Source organism: Carettochelys insculpta, chromosome 3 (genome assembly GCF_033958435.1).
Source record: "Carettochelys insculpta isolate YL-2023 chromosome 3, ASM3395843v1, whole genome shotgun sequence".
In the NCBI taxonomy this organism is placed as follows: domain Eukaryota; kingdom Metazoa; phylum Chordata; order Testudines; family Carettochelyidae; genus Carettochelys; species Carettochelys insculpta.
In genome coordinates, this window is record NC_134139.1 from 160,453,610 (window position 1) to 160,470,928 (window position 17,319).

Here is a 17,319-nt window from a genome sequence, read left to right on the forward strand (position 1 = left end):
TTGAAATTTCCGCAGTGAATATAAGTACCATGTTACATATACAGGTATATCACTGTAGTCCTGTGCTGTTTCTGCCACACCTGAAATTTCTAGCTACCCCATTTCTGATATCACTCTTTAAAAACTTAATTGACACTTTCAGTAAACCTCTGATTAATCTCCCTGAATCTTATTTGCCTAGAGATTCCATATGACAAATTTCAGGCAGAAGGAGGCTTTTCCTTTTTAAGAAGGTTGCAGAAGGATCGGTATTCAGTTCAGTGCTGGAAAGCAAGCAAATATAGCAACTGTACAGTTGTTTTCATCTTCAAAGTAGTTTGTAACTCATTAATTAGATAATATTTTAACCTTAACTATGGAGTTGCTAAATGGAAGCTTGAAAGATTAAGATTGGACAAAAGAGACAAATTCTTAGCGGTGAATGTAATTAATCATTGCAACAACTCACCAGGGGAAATGATAGTCATTGTCACCTAAAGCCTTTAAATTGACATTGGACACCTTTTCAAAAGATAAACTCTAGTTCAATCACAAGGTATTATGCTCAACAGCAGACACTCAAATAGAGAAGAATTGTTCTCTCCATCACAGGAATTCCAGCATGCCATACTATGAACTATAATGTCATGAAGGATGTCAGACAAAATTATCATAGCAGCCTTAAAAAGTATAATTTTGGGCTGGAAATTTTCTAACTCTTACTGTTCTTGAGAAATCAAGATGGTTTTCTGTGTCTTTTTTTTTTCTGTTTTAAAAAATGGGAAAAATGATTCTTCATAGAAGTCAAAAATTCAGTGGGTAGGTGGGAAGTGTTAATTATCATCTCCTATCCAGGAAAAAAAGGAATCATATACCATACTCAGAGAGTAGTTTTCAATTATTCACACTCATACAGTAAGGGCATAATGACTGGGATTCTGCAGGGATCAGTTTTGGATTGTTCAGTATCTTCATCAATGATTTAGATAGAGCATAGAGAGTCCACTTATCAAGTTTGTGGTAATACCAAGCTGGAAGGGTTTGTAAGTGCTTTGGAGGATAAGATTATAACTCAAAATCATCTCGACGAACTGGAGAAATGGTCTGAAATACACAGTATGAAATTTAACAAGGATAAATGAAAAGCATTCCACTTAGGAAGGAACAATGAATTACACACATTGGCTACGTCTACACTAGCACACTACATCGAAGTAGCCTATTTTGAAGTAAGAACATCAAATAGGCTACTTAGACACGTATTGTCTACGTGCCCTCCAGGGCTGGTGCCGTCGATGTTCAACGTCGAAGTTGCAATGGGAAACGTCAAAAGGGGCTGCCCCAGAAGGAAATGTGGAGCGTCCACACATACAAGTGCTCCCTTTTGAAATAAGGGGCCAGGAAAGCCCGCAGACCGGGTCACAGGCTGGACTAGCCCTTCTGGGTCAACAGCAAGCTGCTCATTTGAAGGGCCTCTCCCAGACACAGCCGGCCTGCACAGCACAAGGTCTGCAAGGTACTCTCCACAATCTCGCAGACCAGGTCACAGCAGATATGGACCTCCAGCAGCAGCAGCAGGAGGAAGAGGAGGCCCTCCAGGTAGTCATCCAGGGGGCAAGCGCCCTGCTAGGTGCTGCCCGGGAGACCACCCAGTGGTTCCTGCCAGAGGAGCTCTCCCCGGGGGCAGATGGGGATGCCCCTGACCACCGGGCTCCTCTCTTCTTCCCCTGCCGGCTGCTCTCCTGCCTCTGGAGCTACCCCAGTAGATCTGAGTGGTGGGAGCAGCTCGTCATGCGGGAGTGGGATGACAACATGTGGCTGTGGGACTTCTGCATGTGCCGACAGACTTTCCTGGAGCTCTGCCAGTGGCTCACCCTGCACTGAGGCACTAGGACACCCGGATGCGGCCCGGGAGGTGGGCCTGCGGGGAGGGCCCTGGGGCACCCTGCACACCCTCATGGGTGCCTGCGTTCCCTCCCCACAGGTGGTCCGTGCGCTCAATGTCATGCTGCTCCAGAGGGTCATCCGACTTGGGGACCTGGACACAGCCTTTGCCGGATTCGCAGCCATGGGGTTCCTGGACTGCTTTGGGGCCCTGAATGGGACCCACATCCCCATCCACACCCCAGACCATAGCAGAGGAAGATACATAAAGTGCAGGGGCTACCACTCCATAGTCCTGCAGGCCATGGTGGACAGTCGGGGCTGCTTCCAGGACATGTATGTGGGCTGGCCCGGCTGCACACACGATGCCCGTGTTTTTAGGAACTTGGGCCTGAGCTGCCGGCTGGAGGCGGGGACCTACATATGGGGGACACCACCATGCCCCTCTGCTTCGTGGCGGACGTGGCCTACCCCTTCCAGCGCTGGCTCATGCGCCCATACACTGGCCACCTCAACGCCAGCCAGGAGTGGTTCAATGCCTGCCTGAACCACTCCTGCCAGGTGGTGGAGAGGACCTTTGGCCATCTGAAGGGCCGCTGGCGGTGCCTCCTTGCCCAACTGGATGTCCGCCTCCAGAACATCCCTCAGATTGTGGGCACATGCTGTACACTCCACAACATTGTTGAGCGCAAGGAGGAGGCTTTCGTCCAGGGGTGGGTGGTCGACACCGGCATGGGCTTCCCCCAGATGGCTGCCACACCCAGCCGCCAGGCCCACCGTGAGGGGGTACGGGTCCATGAGGCCCTGCAGGCCCACTTTGATCAGGGAGACCCCTGAGCACCTCCTTGGCCTCCCCCAGAGGACTCCCACACACACAGCCCGCACTGCCCACACACCGCCCCCAACACCCGTATGCCACCGCCCCCAACATGCACACACCTCCAGTTATTTGGAAAATAAAACCTCTTTTTTTGAAAACTGCTAACTTTGTTTTGTGTGCAACAGAAACAGCAACCAATATACAAAGGGGGACAACTATATACATGGGGGTCCAGTGGATGGCTCGGCTGTTGGCCCATCAGTTCAGGGTGGGGGTAGAGGAGTGTGACCCGCAGCGGGTACGGCTCATGACCCCCCCTGTGTCCGCAGTCCCTGGAGTGGCTGGCTGGTGCCTGGGATGACCATCAAGTGCGGCCGGGATGCCTCCACTGGCCAGTCTTCAGCCCCAGTGGGCTCTGGTCCTAGGGAGCTTGCAGGCAGCACGGCAGGTGGAGCGGCAGGTGGGGCGGCAGGTGGGGCAGCATGTGGCAAGGTGGGTGGGGCGGCAGGTGGGGCAGCAGGCAGTGAGGCAGGCGGCGAGGTGGGGGGGCAACGGGTGGAGTGATGGAAAGGGCGGCCTGGAGGGCAGCGGCAGGTGGGAGCCAGGCGACGGCCTCACAGATTGACCTGGCTATGTCCCGGAAGACCCCCATGAAGTCCTCCCACGCTGCCCACTGCCAGGTGGACTCCTCCCTGTCAAAGCGGAGTCTCTCCTCCGCCACCTCCGTCTGCTGCCGGAGAGCTGCCAGGAGCTGGGGGTCCACAGGGGCCATCCCCAGAGTTTGGCGGTGGTGGGACCCTCCCTCTGGCTTTCGGGGTGTCTCCGGGTGCTGGCGGTGGCTGACCTCCAGCGGGCTGTCAGCTGCAGAGAGGGAGAGAGGGAGGGGAAGGCTGTTAGTATCGTGCCCTGGCCCATGGCCCATTCCCCCTGCCCCTCTTGGGTGCTGGGTCTCTGTCCCCGCCAGTGGGTGTCATGTCCCTGTTGGCTGTCCCCATAGCATTGTCCCCCCGCCCTCGGGCTTAAAGCACAGTGCTGTCCATGGGTGCGGGTGCTGATGGGCACTGATGGCCATGCTGCCATCCTGGGACCATGCTGTGGCTGGGCGGTTGTGGGTTGGGGTCTGCTGGAGGTGTGTGAGGCTCCCGGTCATGGCTGGTGCTCCCGTCTCGTGGCACGTGGGTGTGTGCCCTGTGGGGTACATACCTGATGGTCCATTGCTGCAGTCAGGGGAAGCCCGGTGGGCGGATGCCCAGCTGGTGCTCTGGGCAGGGAGGTCGATGAGGAGCCCCCCCCCACTCACTGCTGGACCCCTCCTCCACTATCCCAAGGGGGTGCTCCTCGGGTGGGCTCTGGGGTGCGGGGCTGGCCTCTGGGCCAGACTCCAGCTCCAAGGCCGCCTGGGGCTTGTCGGCCACGGTGTCAAGGGTGGCCGGTGGGAGGAGGTGTCTTGGGGGCCTATAATGGCCCTGAGCTGTCTGTAATAGGGGCAAGCGGTGGGGGCAGCCCCAGACCTGCTGGCCAAGTCCCAGGCCTGCGCGTACACCTGCCGCCACTCCTTCACCTTACTCCGGACGTGATCTGGAGCACAGGCAGGGTGACCCCGGGCAGCCAGGCCCTCAGCCAGTGGGCGAATGCTTCTGCATTGTGCTGTTTGCTCCCCATCATGTGGAGCACCTCCTCTTTACCCCAGAGCCCCAGCAGATCTCAGAGCTTGGCCTCCAACAAGGAGGGACCCTGCCTCTTTTTGTCCCCCCGCTTGGCTGCCGGGGATGCCTGGGTCCCCTCAGGAGGGGAGCCCTGGGGGTGCTCGGGGGGCTGGCTCGATGCCATGGGTGGTGGGTAGATGGGTTGGGGCCTGTAGAGGGTGTGCAGGGCTGCCACGTGTGTGCGCTGCCGCCTGCATGCTCTCAGCTTCCTGCCACAGGAAATCCGGGTCTGTGGTGCTTTAAAGGCTGCAGCGCGCAGGGGACCATAGAGCCCCGAAGGGGCTGGGCAGAGTGTCTCAACCCCTCAGCTGATGGCCGCCATGGAGGACCCTGCTATTTTGAAGTAGCGGGATGCAGATCTTCTACACACACCCAACTTCGACGTTCAACGTCAACGTAGGGTGCTATTCCCATCTTTGGATGGGAATAGCAATTTCAACATCTTGCCGCCTAACGTCGATTTCAACGTCAAAATAGCACATGACGTGTAGACATGACAGGTGCTATTTCGACGTTGTGCTGGCTACTTCGAAGTAGTCGGTTAGTGTAGACGCACCCATCGTGGGGGAAATGAGACCAGAGGTGAAAAAAGTACCCAAAAAGTTATTTGTGTTAAAGTACAACTGCTTTCCCTTCTGGATACGTGGGCACAATCTAGATGTGACACGTGTTTGTGTGCATGTTTGTGTGTGTGCATGCGCACACACTTTTTTACACTCTGACTTGTACTTAAGTACATTCCCACACCAAAGCAGCCGCACTTTTACTCAAGTAACTTTGGGGGGTACTTTTGCCACTTTTGGAAATGTCCACCTAGGAAGAAGTCCTTTGAAAGAGATATAGGAGTCATAGTGGACCACAAACTAAATATGAGTCAACAGTGTAATACCGTTGCAACTCCTCCACACAACCCCACCCAAAATAAAAAAATCAAGCATCATTCTGGGATGTATTAGCAGCAGAGCTGGGAAAAAAGATGTGATGTGTGTGTGCTTTTACATAAATAGTTTCCGAGAGGGACACCAGTGCGTTGTACTTAAGTATATCCCCCCTCCCCACCAGCCCAAGCCCCTGTACTTTTACTTGAAAAATCTTATGGGTATTTTTCCTACCTCCGATTAACAGGAATGTTGTAAGCAAGACATGAGAAGTATTTCTTTCACTCTTCTCTTTGCTGATTAGGCCTCAGCTGGAGCACTGTGTTCAGTTCTGGGTTCCATGTTTCAGGAAAGGTGTGGATAAATTGAAGAAGGTCCAGAGAACAGTAACAAAAATTGTCACAGGTCTAGGAACCATGACCTATGAAAGAACAGGGATTGTTTAGTTTAGAAAAGAGATGGAAGGTTTACGTTGGACGCTAGGAAAAATTTGTTAACTGTCACAGGAACTAAACACTGAAATAAATTGCCTAGGAAGGTTGTGAAAACTCCGTTATACGTGAATTTTAATACAAACACCTATCAGGCAGGGGTGACTGGTGTGGGAGGACTCAGTGAGACTCCAGAGAGGTGATGCCCCCACTCCCTAGCCTGGGGAAGCAACAGGACAAATTCCACCTCCATCCCAGGAACCTGGCCGTGTCACTTTGCTTCCCACCAATGAGCACGGGGGAGGGTCCTGACTCCCCTTTCCTCCCAGAGTGATACCAGTGGAGGAGAAGAGTGAGCTGGAGCACATTGCTCCACTTTCTCTGCTGCTGCCAGATATTGCGGTTGTCGGGGAGGGAGCGGACCATGCTGCTGGTGGCAGCTTCCCTCCCCCCACTATTCCAGCTACTGGCCATCCCCTTGCCTCTCCCACCCACAGTGTTGGGGGCATGCCCCCACCCAGCCTCATTCCTGCTGTCAGGGAGTTTCTAGGTGGTGCTTTGTCCTGCTTTGAGAGCAGGGGACTGGACTTGGTGACCTCTTGAGGTCCTCTCCAATTCTATGATTCCCTATCTGACACCTCAGAAACTTTGCCAAAATAGCATGCGGAGCTTGTAAGTGCTTCATAGAATACATTTGAAGTAATGATGCCATTGTTATATTCTGTGAGGCTTATGGCAGTCACTATCTCAGCATAGGACTTGATGAAGTTTACAGAGTGTCAGGAAATATTTTGCCCAGTTCATAGTCCCTGGGCCATCAGTGTGATCTACCAAGTATGTCTCTAGTGGACTCTTTGCAATACCTCTTGAGGAGATTCAGAAAAGCAGAGACTGTGAAAGTGGAGAGTCAAACAAGACACCCATGTACTAATGTAACCAGGGGCAAGGAGAATACCTGCAATCAAAACATGCAATTAATGATGCAAAATTATTCAGTGTGATCCAATTTAAATACATGTTGAAGCTAAGTATACATTCAAGATCTGTAAGTTCACACACAATTAGGAAGACCTAGCAAAAACTGTTCAATGTCCTCTGCCCCGCTGGGCTTTGCTATGCGCTGTTCTTGGCATCTCTTGCATCCCTCTTATATGGCTATACATATGGATATACTAAACCCTGCATTGCGTAATCTTATTCATCATATTATGGAAAGTGTTTGTGTTGGTGCTCACAGAAGTTATGATTTCCTGATCTGCCATGTATTTTTTTTTCTTGAGCTGTATGACTTCTCTTTTTATTTCTGCTTCTCTGGTCAAAGAAATAAAACCTTCTGCCACCCCGCCCTTGTGTCGAATTGTATGTCCATTTGAAAATTCTGCCACTTTCCCTCTTTCCCACCCCTGGAAAGTGGCCTGCATGCCCCTGCAAGACATGCTGATGGTAGCACCACTGGAAGAGAGGTACAGGGCAGTCCTCCCTCTGCTGTTCTTCAGAATTCACTATTGAGAAAAGGCTATTGCCGGAAGGTGGCTTTCATCCTGGCAGTGCGTTCTGAATTTATGGGAGGGTGCCTGAAATGAAGAGTTCAAATAAGCTTAAATATTTTTTCCTCCAATATACACTAAAGATGAAATAATGTCCTCATGCTACAACACATGCCAAACTTGCTGAGCCAGGTTTGCAGCAGTAAATCACATTGCAGTAAACTTTGTCATATCTGACAGCCCTGGGATTGGGAGGTTGTCAGATATTCAAATATTCTGGATAACAGAGAGGTATACGTAGCACTGCATAATGCTAAAGAAAAACAAGATTAGATATTAAGAAACAAATAAAATTATATGAAGAGTACTTTATTTACCAACAACAGTAGTATTGTACGCTGTAAACATATAGGCTATGTCTATGCAGCATTCCTCTCTCAAGAGAGGAATTCAAATGAGGGAACCTGACATTACAAATGAAGTGCTTATTTACAAATCCTGACCTTCATTTGCACACTCTCACACAATTGCGTTGTTGGGAGAGATTTTGGTGAAAAACCCAGCCTTGGAGACAGGGTTCTATTGGCAAAAAACCCTTCTTCGACAGAACAATTACCTCTTTTTTTTTTTTTTCAGAGATAAGTTTTTCATCAAAGAAGGGGACTTTCACTGACAGAAACCTGTCTACACAGCTGGATTTTTTTTGACGAAAATGTCTCCCTGCTATGCGATTGTGTGAAATTATTCAAATGAAGCACAAGATTTGTAAATCACCGCTTCATTTGCTATGTTGGGTTCCCTCATTTGAATTCTTCTCTTGTGACAGGAATGCCATATACATAATGCCATACTGTATTTGCTGTATTTATTTGTATTTACTTTCACTAAACTGCACTTACAGAAACATAACTAAACATTATTATGTGTGGTTAAAATGCTGCTTATTTGAGGCTTCTGGATGAAAGACTACTGGATATGAAAGTGTTTACTTCATTAATATATGAGTCCATTTTGGTTTTGGTGCAATGTCACCATAAACACCATGATCTAGGTATATTACTTTCCCTTTTCTTCATTAGAAAACAATCCAGTTCAGTCATGAAATGCTCGAGTGTTGGTAACTTTCCCTGAAAAAGTCTAAGAACTTCATTTTTATCTCTCTTTATTTTGTTGTGAATCAGAGAACTAGGACTGATATTTGCAACAGCTATTGCAAGGGTTCATAGTGTTTTTGTTATAGCAAAAATCTAACTCTGCTGAAATTCTTTATATGTTATTATTTCAGTGACCAACAGTCATTGTGACATTTCATAAGAGACTGTCTCATAAACTCCCATTGACAGAATACTTTTTCATGGTATCGCCGTAGTAAAGTTGTAATCTCATAGACACTAAAATTGTGATCAACTGTAAGAGAATTTCTATCATGTAATGGCTTCACACATATCTTTCTGTAAGTCTTCATTCTCTTTTAAGAATATGCAAGTAAAGAAGAGGCTAACCTTAAAAATTCAAACATACCATATAGTTTTCACCTACCAAATTATCAGCATGGCTGCATGTACGCTACAACACCCTGTCAAAAGGACAGATTTCAAAACTGTGTCGAAAGAGCCTTTTGAGGATGAGCATCCACACAGGCAAACAGGGAGTAAAAGTACAACCCGTCACTTCGCAAGGCCCCCCCTCACTTTTGAAAGAGAGTGTCCACGTGTCCCAGGGTGAGGAAATGCCGCGGGCAGGGTCACATGGCAGCGAAGTCCTTCTGGGGCTGCCACCAGCTACCCCTTTAAAGGCTCCCTCCCCGCTCCCCAGAGCCTTAGGCTGCCCATGCTGAGAGCCAGCTATCTGTTCCCAGGCAGGCAGACAGAGAGTGAGCAGAGGAAGCACCTGGGCTCCCATGGACCCCAATCAGCTCCCCCCCAAGAAAAAAAAGAGGCTGTTGCCAGCACACTGGCTGCAGTGCTGGCTGCAGTTCTCCAATGGCTCCAGGTGGCCCTCCTGAGGGTGTGACACCCCCACCCGGTCCCCAAGGTCATCCGCCGCTTGTGAGGATTCCCCACAAGCAGCAACTGATGGAACTGGCTGGTGCTGGAGGACTGGAGCAATGACCAGCGGCTACAGAACTTCAGGATGACCAAGGTGACATTCCTGGAGCTGTGACACTGGCTTGCCGCTGCCCTCCAGCATCATGACCCCTGCATGAAGGCAGAGGTCCTGCTCCAGAAAAAGGTGGCAATCACTCTCTGGAAACTGGCCATCCCGGACAGTCACCGATATGGTGGCCACCAGTTCGGGGTGCTTAGGGCCACCATTGTGGCTGTCCTGAACAAAGTGAGCCGTGCCCAGGTCACACCCCCACCGCATGCGGCAGGGGTGGGCTCCCCAGAATGGGGCACCATTGGGAACTGGTGGGGGCTGTCCCCACTGGGGATGGGGGCAGGGACAGTGTGGTAGGGACAGGGATGAGCAGGCATGAAGGGGGCAGCAGAACAGTGCCCCGGAGAAGCATGCCCTGTGGGGGTGACAGCCGGGGGATGGGAACAAGTGGGCCTGCTGCTATCCACCCCACATGAGTGCATTCACCCCCAACACCCTACAAGACATCAGAGCCATCAATAAGATCCTCCGCTGGCAGCTGATCTGCATTGGAGACCCGGACAATGCTATCTGGGCCTTTAATGAGTTGGGGTTTTCGAATTGCTTCTGGGCGCTTGACAGTACACACTTTGCCATCCGGGCCCTGGAGCACAGCAGTGGGGCCTGCATGAGCCGATAGGGCTGACACTCCATGGTCCTGCAGGCACACAGGGACACAAAGGGACAGTTCCAGGACATCTGTGCGGGCTGGTCCAGGCATGTCCATGGTGCCAGAGTGCTGCGGAACTCACGGCTGGGCCACCAGATGGCTGAGGGGACCGTTATCCCCTGGCAGGAGCTCCCCATCAGGGATACCACAATGCCACCCTACATTGTGGTGGACCTGGCCTAACCCCTGCAGGCCTGGCTCATGGGGCTGTATACAGGACACACTCAGCCTACCCAGGACAGTTTTAACGAGTGGCTCAACCAGGCCTGCAATACAGTTGAGCAGGCATTCGGCTGCTTGAATAGGCAGTTCAGACGCCTCCTCATCAGACTGGATGTGGGCCTCTACAGTGTCCTGGTGGTGGACAGGGCCTGCTGCACCTGGTGCAACTTAGTGAAAGCTAAGCAGAAGCTGTTTGTGCAGGGGTGGCCACTGAGGCAAGGTGCAGTATGAGCAACCACCTGCTGCCCTGTGCCACCAGACCCAGCATGCTGGAGAGCAGCATGGGCTCCCTTATGCCTGCACACTCTCAGCTTCTTGCCTGGGGGTTTGTGGGAACCTGCATCTATAAACATGGGCAGATGCTAGAGCCACAGGCACGGCTCTGCTTGTGCCGTGAGTGGCGCTGCCACCCGCAAGCTAATTGGTGCCATGGAGGACTCCCTCTTTCAAAAGAGTTGTCCACAGATTGTCTACACTTGCTCTCTTTCAAGGAGTCTTTCAGAAAGGGGCACTCCTCCCACCTCGGGAACAGAGGACTGATATTGATGGAACGGCCCCCATCTTTCAAAGTTACTTTTGAAAGACTGCGGTGTGTGTGGAGCTGCTCCATGTAGGGTTTTGAAAGACAGCCTTCTTTCAATGTTACTTTCGAATGTGCTTGCTGGGGAGGTGTGGCCTAAGAAAGTAATATATGTCTTGACTTGGTATTGTTTTTATTTCTTCAACAGCTATTGACCAAACTCACTCCAGTAACTGATCCTTAGTTAATATTAATTACCATGAACCAACCCTGAACATCTTTGCTAAATCTTCAAAGAGAAAATAAGTGTGTACATAGCGATGGTTTATATTAGCATGAAATAAGTTTTTCATTGTGATTTCTAAAAAAAATACAGGTCATTATTCACATCTTTTATCACGTGAAGCACTTTCCTTAGCCCATTTGCTACCATTACTTAACATGTGACTTTGGGGAAGGTGCTTAAGTTCCCCATCTTGTGATTTGTTTCCTTAGCTGTAAAATTTGGATATATTTATCTAGCAGAGAAGTAGGTAGGATTTTGTCTAAAAATATACTTAGAATTTGAGCTCTCCTTCTGAACCCTTCATTTCCTTTCTTCCGAGTTCCTGCTTTCGCAACCGAATTATTACTTTCTCACTGTGGACTTCTTAGGCAATTATAAATTCAGTGGGATTGGTTTTAGTGCTTGTTTATAGTGCATTTTGTGTAGTAGTGACAATTATCTATTATATTGTCATATGTAGTAACCTCACCACAAATTTCACATTATTTTGCATCATTTCAGTTAATTTATGTAGTATACTCTAGTGATGATTTGTTCTTATGTTATACTTCTAGGTAAGGACCTCAAACCCCTTCATAAGCACTACTGAATTATACCTTATAACCTTGCTGTAATGTGAGAAAGATATTTTTAATCCTCACATTACAGATGCCAAAAATCAGGCACAGAGAGGTTAAGTGAATTGTCCACTAATACACAGGATGTCTATGGGAGAACTAGGAACAAAATCAGGTTTCATCACTTCAAATCTACAGCCTTAACAACCGAAATAGCCTTCCCCAGAATAACAGCATGCAATTTTCACAAAAGCTATAGCACTGTTTTGATAAGAACTCAGTAAATTATTCAAATTTCCATATCTTAAAATAATTTGGGCCATGCTAAAGTATGTGTGGCTGAAAAGCCTTTATACAGTGAAGGTTCACACAGCTTTTCTGTCTCCCTAACGCAGCGTCTGCATTAGTGTTAATGATATTTCTGTATTTCCGGAGTATTTAGCATTTTTCACTGTACTGATTACAATCTGTTAGAGATGATAATTATGCTGGTTTTATCACTCAAACACTCAAGTGATTTTTAAAACTTCAAGTGGCTCATACCAGATTTGTATTTCTCAAAGGGTTTGAAAGTCTGCTTCGATTATGCCCTTCTGTCACATTTGCTGTAAGTGCTAAATCAATGCAAAATGAGAAGATTCTTATTTCTAAAAATAACCTCTTTCGCAGGAAGAAGAACTAAGGAAAAGTGGGGAAGCCAAATATGCACACTTGAGCGACGAGCTTCATGTTCTAATTGAAGTGTTTGCTCCACCTGGGGAAGCTTATTCACGTATGAGTCATGCCTTGGAAGAGATTAAAAAGTTCCTTGTTCCAGTAAGTGGCTTGTAACATTTTGTCTTCTAATCGTCCCTAATTCTGCTACACTGAACTTACTCATTCTTTAAAATTCTACCAGTTCAGGAAACAATTTGATTTGCTGAAGATTCATCTTATGAGATGCCCAACAACCCATTAAATGTTCCTTAAGTGTCTTCTATGTGGGCTGTTTATGGTCATAGATCACGGACATCAGTGTAGAAATAAGCTTCTTAGACCCTTGAGTGCTGTATATTTGTACTTGCATTGCTAGCATGTGCTACATTTTATATGAATAGCTTTCTGCAGAAGAACCCAAACTGACATGCAGAACTAAAAACACTAAGGAAGAGGGAGAAAACTTCTTCTTTTTGGCCCTGAGGATAGAACAAGAGGCAATGGACTTAAACTGCAGCAAGGGAGGTTTAGGTTGGACGTTAAGAAAAAGTTCCTAACTGTCAGGGTGGTCAAACAATGGAATAAATTGCCAAGGGAGGTTGTGGAATCTCCATCGCTGGAGATATTTAAGAACAGGTTAGATAGATGTCTATCAGGGATGGTTTAGACAGTATGTGGTCCTTCCCTGAGGGCAGGGGGCTGGACTCGATGGTCTCTCGAGGTCCCTTCCAGTCCTAGTATTCTATGGTTCTATGATAAAATAGCATTGTTCAGCATAGTTTACGTTAATAATTCTGAACAATTCCAATATTACCACTATTCAGAAGACTAATTCTGACTCAGGCTCAAATTTAAGAAACCATCACTATTCAGGAAAGCACTCCAATATTTGTTTAGAGTGCTTTCTGACACAGGAGCCTGAAACTCCAGAATACTGTGTAAGTAGGAGAAATAAGGGATGGAGGAAACTCACGTTTCGTTCATATTTGTATTATACAGCACTACTTCAGCTAACCCAAACCCCATGAAATCTAAACTAAACTTATGCCCCTTTTTGCCTATTAAGTCTTTGTAAATTTCTTCAGCTAGTTGAAACTTCCATTTATATTTTGATTTTACTTTATACACAATTTGCATTAATGATGATTTTGCAACAGTATTGTGGCATGAACTACACACCAAGAAAGCAATGGTTTTGTCTAGTCTAAGATGAGGACATGGATAACGTCAAATGCTGTGCACACATGGTAAAAGAGTAAGAGGTGATTCAACTTTTTCAATAAACTAAAAAGCAATAAAAATGTATACTACATAAAATGTCTGTGTTGCAACAAGAATGGATCAATGCATTTACTATATTCAAGATGATGTAATACAAATCAAAGTAAAAAAAATGATTACAACATGGGCTAATCAATCAAGCTGTGTCTACATGTGTGTCCTCCTTTAGGAGGGGGCATGTTAAATGAGGCACTTCGGAAGATGCTAATGAGGCGCTGACATGAATATGCAGCTCCTCATTAGTGTAATGGCAGCCATGTGCAATTTGAAAGTGCTGCTTTTGGAATGTACACCGCCTGTGTAGACAGGGACCTTTTGAAAGGACCCCCTGAATTCAAAAGCCTCTTCTTCCTAAAACCAAATAGGAAGAAGGGGCTTTCTCCTTTCGAAAGGCCCCTGTCTATAAGGGCAGCGGCATTCTGAAAGCAGCACTTTCTAATCACATGCAGCCGCCATTATGCTAATGAGGCACTGCATATTCCTGAGAACACCTCATTAGCATCTGCTGAAGTGTCTCATTAACACACCCTCTTCAGAAGGAGGAGGCACGTGTAGACACAGCATGACAGACTTTTGTTTTTAAAGTATTCTTTTTGAACGCAGTATTGAAGCCTTATGTTTTACAAACACTGAGCTATGTCTACACTACAGACCTCTTTCTAAAGAAGCCCTTCTGGAAGGTCTCTTCCAAAAGAACTTACTAAAGAGTGCATCCAAACACAGAAAAGCAGATCAAAAGAGTGATCTGCTTCTTCGAAGGAGAGCATCCACACAATCCCTGCTCTCTTGAACGGACGGACCAGGGATCAAAAAATCAGGCGCCATGAAGACTGCTCTTTTGAAAGAAGGGCCCTGAGGAGTGTCTGTACAAGTTTTCTTTCGAAAGAAAGTGTTCTTCCTGAAACAGGAGTGGAATGGTGCTTTCAAAAGGAGCACTGCATTCTTTTAATTTATTTCAAAAGACTGCTTTTTGTGTGTAGGCACTCTGTGAGATTGTTTGAAAGACCCCGCTTCTTTTGAAAAGTTTTTCAAAAGAACTCGCTAATGTAAATGCAGCCTGAGTATGTATTTGTTTGTTTGTTTTTAATTCATAAATTGAAAATGGCTACATGCAACCTGTGAGCTATTTTGCTTTAGATAATCAAGCTTCATGCTAAGTGTGAAAACAAAATACACCATGCCTGAAATGGTTGTCAGTTTTCATCCCACTACATTTCCAGTGTAGAAATATAAATGATGGAATCAAATAATTGGTTAAATGCTCTTGCTCCAGTAGAAATTCATGAGCATTTAAAACATTTTAGTGACATATGTTTGTTTTCTAGATTCAACAAGCAACAAAGGGGACAGAATAAGAATATAAGTATGGCCGTGCCTTAGGGAAAGACAAGCAAGGCTGTTACCTTGATCTCCGTGCATTCAAAGACCCATGCTCCCACCAGCTGGGGCTGGTGTGTGGATGCCATGTTAGGCTCCACCCACTGACCATGCCCTAGTGTCAGTGCCCCACAAACTATTTTGCCAGACATGCATTCTAAGTTAGACCATTGGTCCATATAGCCCTGTATCCTGCCTTCTGATGGAGCCTAGCACTAGTTGCTTCCAAGGAAATGAACGAAACAAAACCATCATTGTGTGACCATCCCCTGTTGTCCACTCCCATCATCTGGCAGTGAGTGGTTAACGGAGACTCAAAGCTTGGAGTAGTGTTCCAAAACATCTTGACTAATAGCAATTAATGGAGCTGCCCTCTATAAATGCATTTTTTAACACGTTTGTACTTTTGGCCTTCACAACATCCCCTGGCAAGTTGTGGCTTAAATACAGAACTGTTTTGTTTTTTTTTTAAATGGGACATCTGGTCACCCTGTCCAATTTAGTGAGATCCCTTTGTAGCTCTTGAGTCAGCTTTGGCTTTAATTTTCTTAAGTAGCTTTGTATCGTCTGCAAAATTTACCACCTTATTCTTTGCCCTCATTTCCAGATTATTTCTGAATGTGTAGAACAGCACAGGGCCCGGTACAGATTGAGGGAGAAGCCCTGCTACTAACCTCTCCATTCTGAAAACTGAACATTTATTCCTACACTTAGTAACTAGTTAAAAGCTAAGACAGGAATATATAGAAGACATATGAGAAGACATTTCCTTTTACCCCACGATTTTTTATTTTGTTTAAGGGCTTTTTGTGTAGGACCTTGTCTTTCTCAGCTCTGTATCAGCTGGATAACTCTTATCCACATGCTTGTTGACACTGTTAAATAATTTTAATACATTGGTAAGCCATGGTCTCCTTTTGAAAAAGCCATGTTGATTTTTCCCCAACATATCACATGCATCTGTGTGTGATAATTCTAGTCTTTACTGTAGTCCCAATCAATTTGCCCCTTGGCTATTTGATCATGATAAATAACTGCAAGGCAAATCGATGAAACAACAAAAATTTGACAGCGTATCTTGGAATAACAATTTATGTGCTGCTAAATGATGTAGATGTGCAAATCTCAGAGAATGAATGTTTATAATGAAAATAGCTCTTGGTTTGGAAGAATTTATAATTCATGTGGGACTGATAGAGCTGCCTATTGTTCAGTTTGCTTGAAATTTATTGTTACTAGACTGTTTTCACCTGCTTGTAGGTTAGTGAAACTATAATCATCTGAATTTTTCATTTGCATTTTTGTCTCTGGCTGATTTTGTGGATATGTATATTTATATTCATCGTTTTACCAAAACAGGCCAGCCAGTTCTGAGAACAAGGTTCTGAGGCATCATTCAAATGGTTCTCTCCTGCCCATGAGGCTGGCCTTTCTTGTTTCACAATCTCTGACCTCTTGCACTACAAACCTTCCAGCTTCTGAAACCGGTTAGGCAGGGTTGCTATAGACCAGCCCCTGGCTTTCCTGGATCTCGCCCCTGAGGTTTAGGGCTCGCCTTCCCAGCATCTGCCCTGGGACAGGTGGGGGCGTGGATCCCTAAGCCTCATAGGCTGGAGTCAGACAAGCTGGGGCTAGCTCCATGACAGTCAGTGAGACTATAAATAGTAGCGTTGCTGCAGTTAGCACGATCCGTGACTGTATAGCTAAGCTGTGCTGAGCCCAAACCTGTCTGAACCCCATAAGTAAGTACATGACATGGCTAAATTGTGGCAGTGGTGGTGCTACTGCCTCTTCCATGGCCACAATATTATACAAGCCTTGATCTCCAAATTAACAAATTAACATCACATCAAATTAACACAGAACGACAAGCCTGAGCTACAAATCATAGTAGAGACCTTGCTGGTGAGGCAGAAGTACTGTGGAAAAACTAGCATGTGATCTTTTAATTAGGAACAGTATCATAATGCACAAGCAACTTTAATTCTGGCATTCCTAATTTGTGTGACCAACTTTGCAACCGTAATGTTGTGCAACATAATGAAGGAGTGTGGGGAGGAGGATGAGACATTTATTACAGTACAAGAAAATCCCTTTTATCTGGCATACTGGAGGAAGGGCAGAGTTGGGGGGGGGGGGGTCACAAATGAAAATGCCAATTAATTAAGAGCAGGGTGTGAGGGCTTGGGTCCGTCGAGCAGCTGGAGTGCATGTTGTGGGGGTGCTCATGTCCAGCAGTCCCACAAGCAGTTCCTCAGCCATGCAGCCCCTGATGGAGGTGTGGCCAGCTGGCTTTGTTGCAAGTACAGACACTGCCTCCATCTGCAGGGGCTGCCCCTACCCCCATGCTCTAATTGACTGTGGGTCCCAACCAATGGGAGCCAGG

The 17,319-nt window shown here is 46.8% G+C and overlaps 1 protein-coding gene across 2 annotated transcripts in view; it reads left to right on the forward strand.

The window, feature by feature from the left end:
* KHDRBS2 (KH RNA binding domain containing, signal transduction associated 2) overlaps positions 1-17,319 on the forward strand; it is a 596,284-nt gene that overhangs the window by 289,815 nt on the left and 289,150 nt on the right. For both annotated transcript variants that reach the window (XM_074988883.1, XM_074988882.1), the window contains exon 4: positions 12,249-12,395. In XM_074988883.1, coding sequence (XP_074844984.1) covers positions 12,249-12,395 — 147 coding nt within the window. The remainder of the gene's footprint in view (positions 1-12,248; positions 12,396-17,319) is intronic.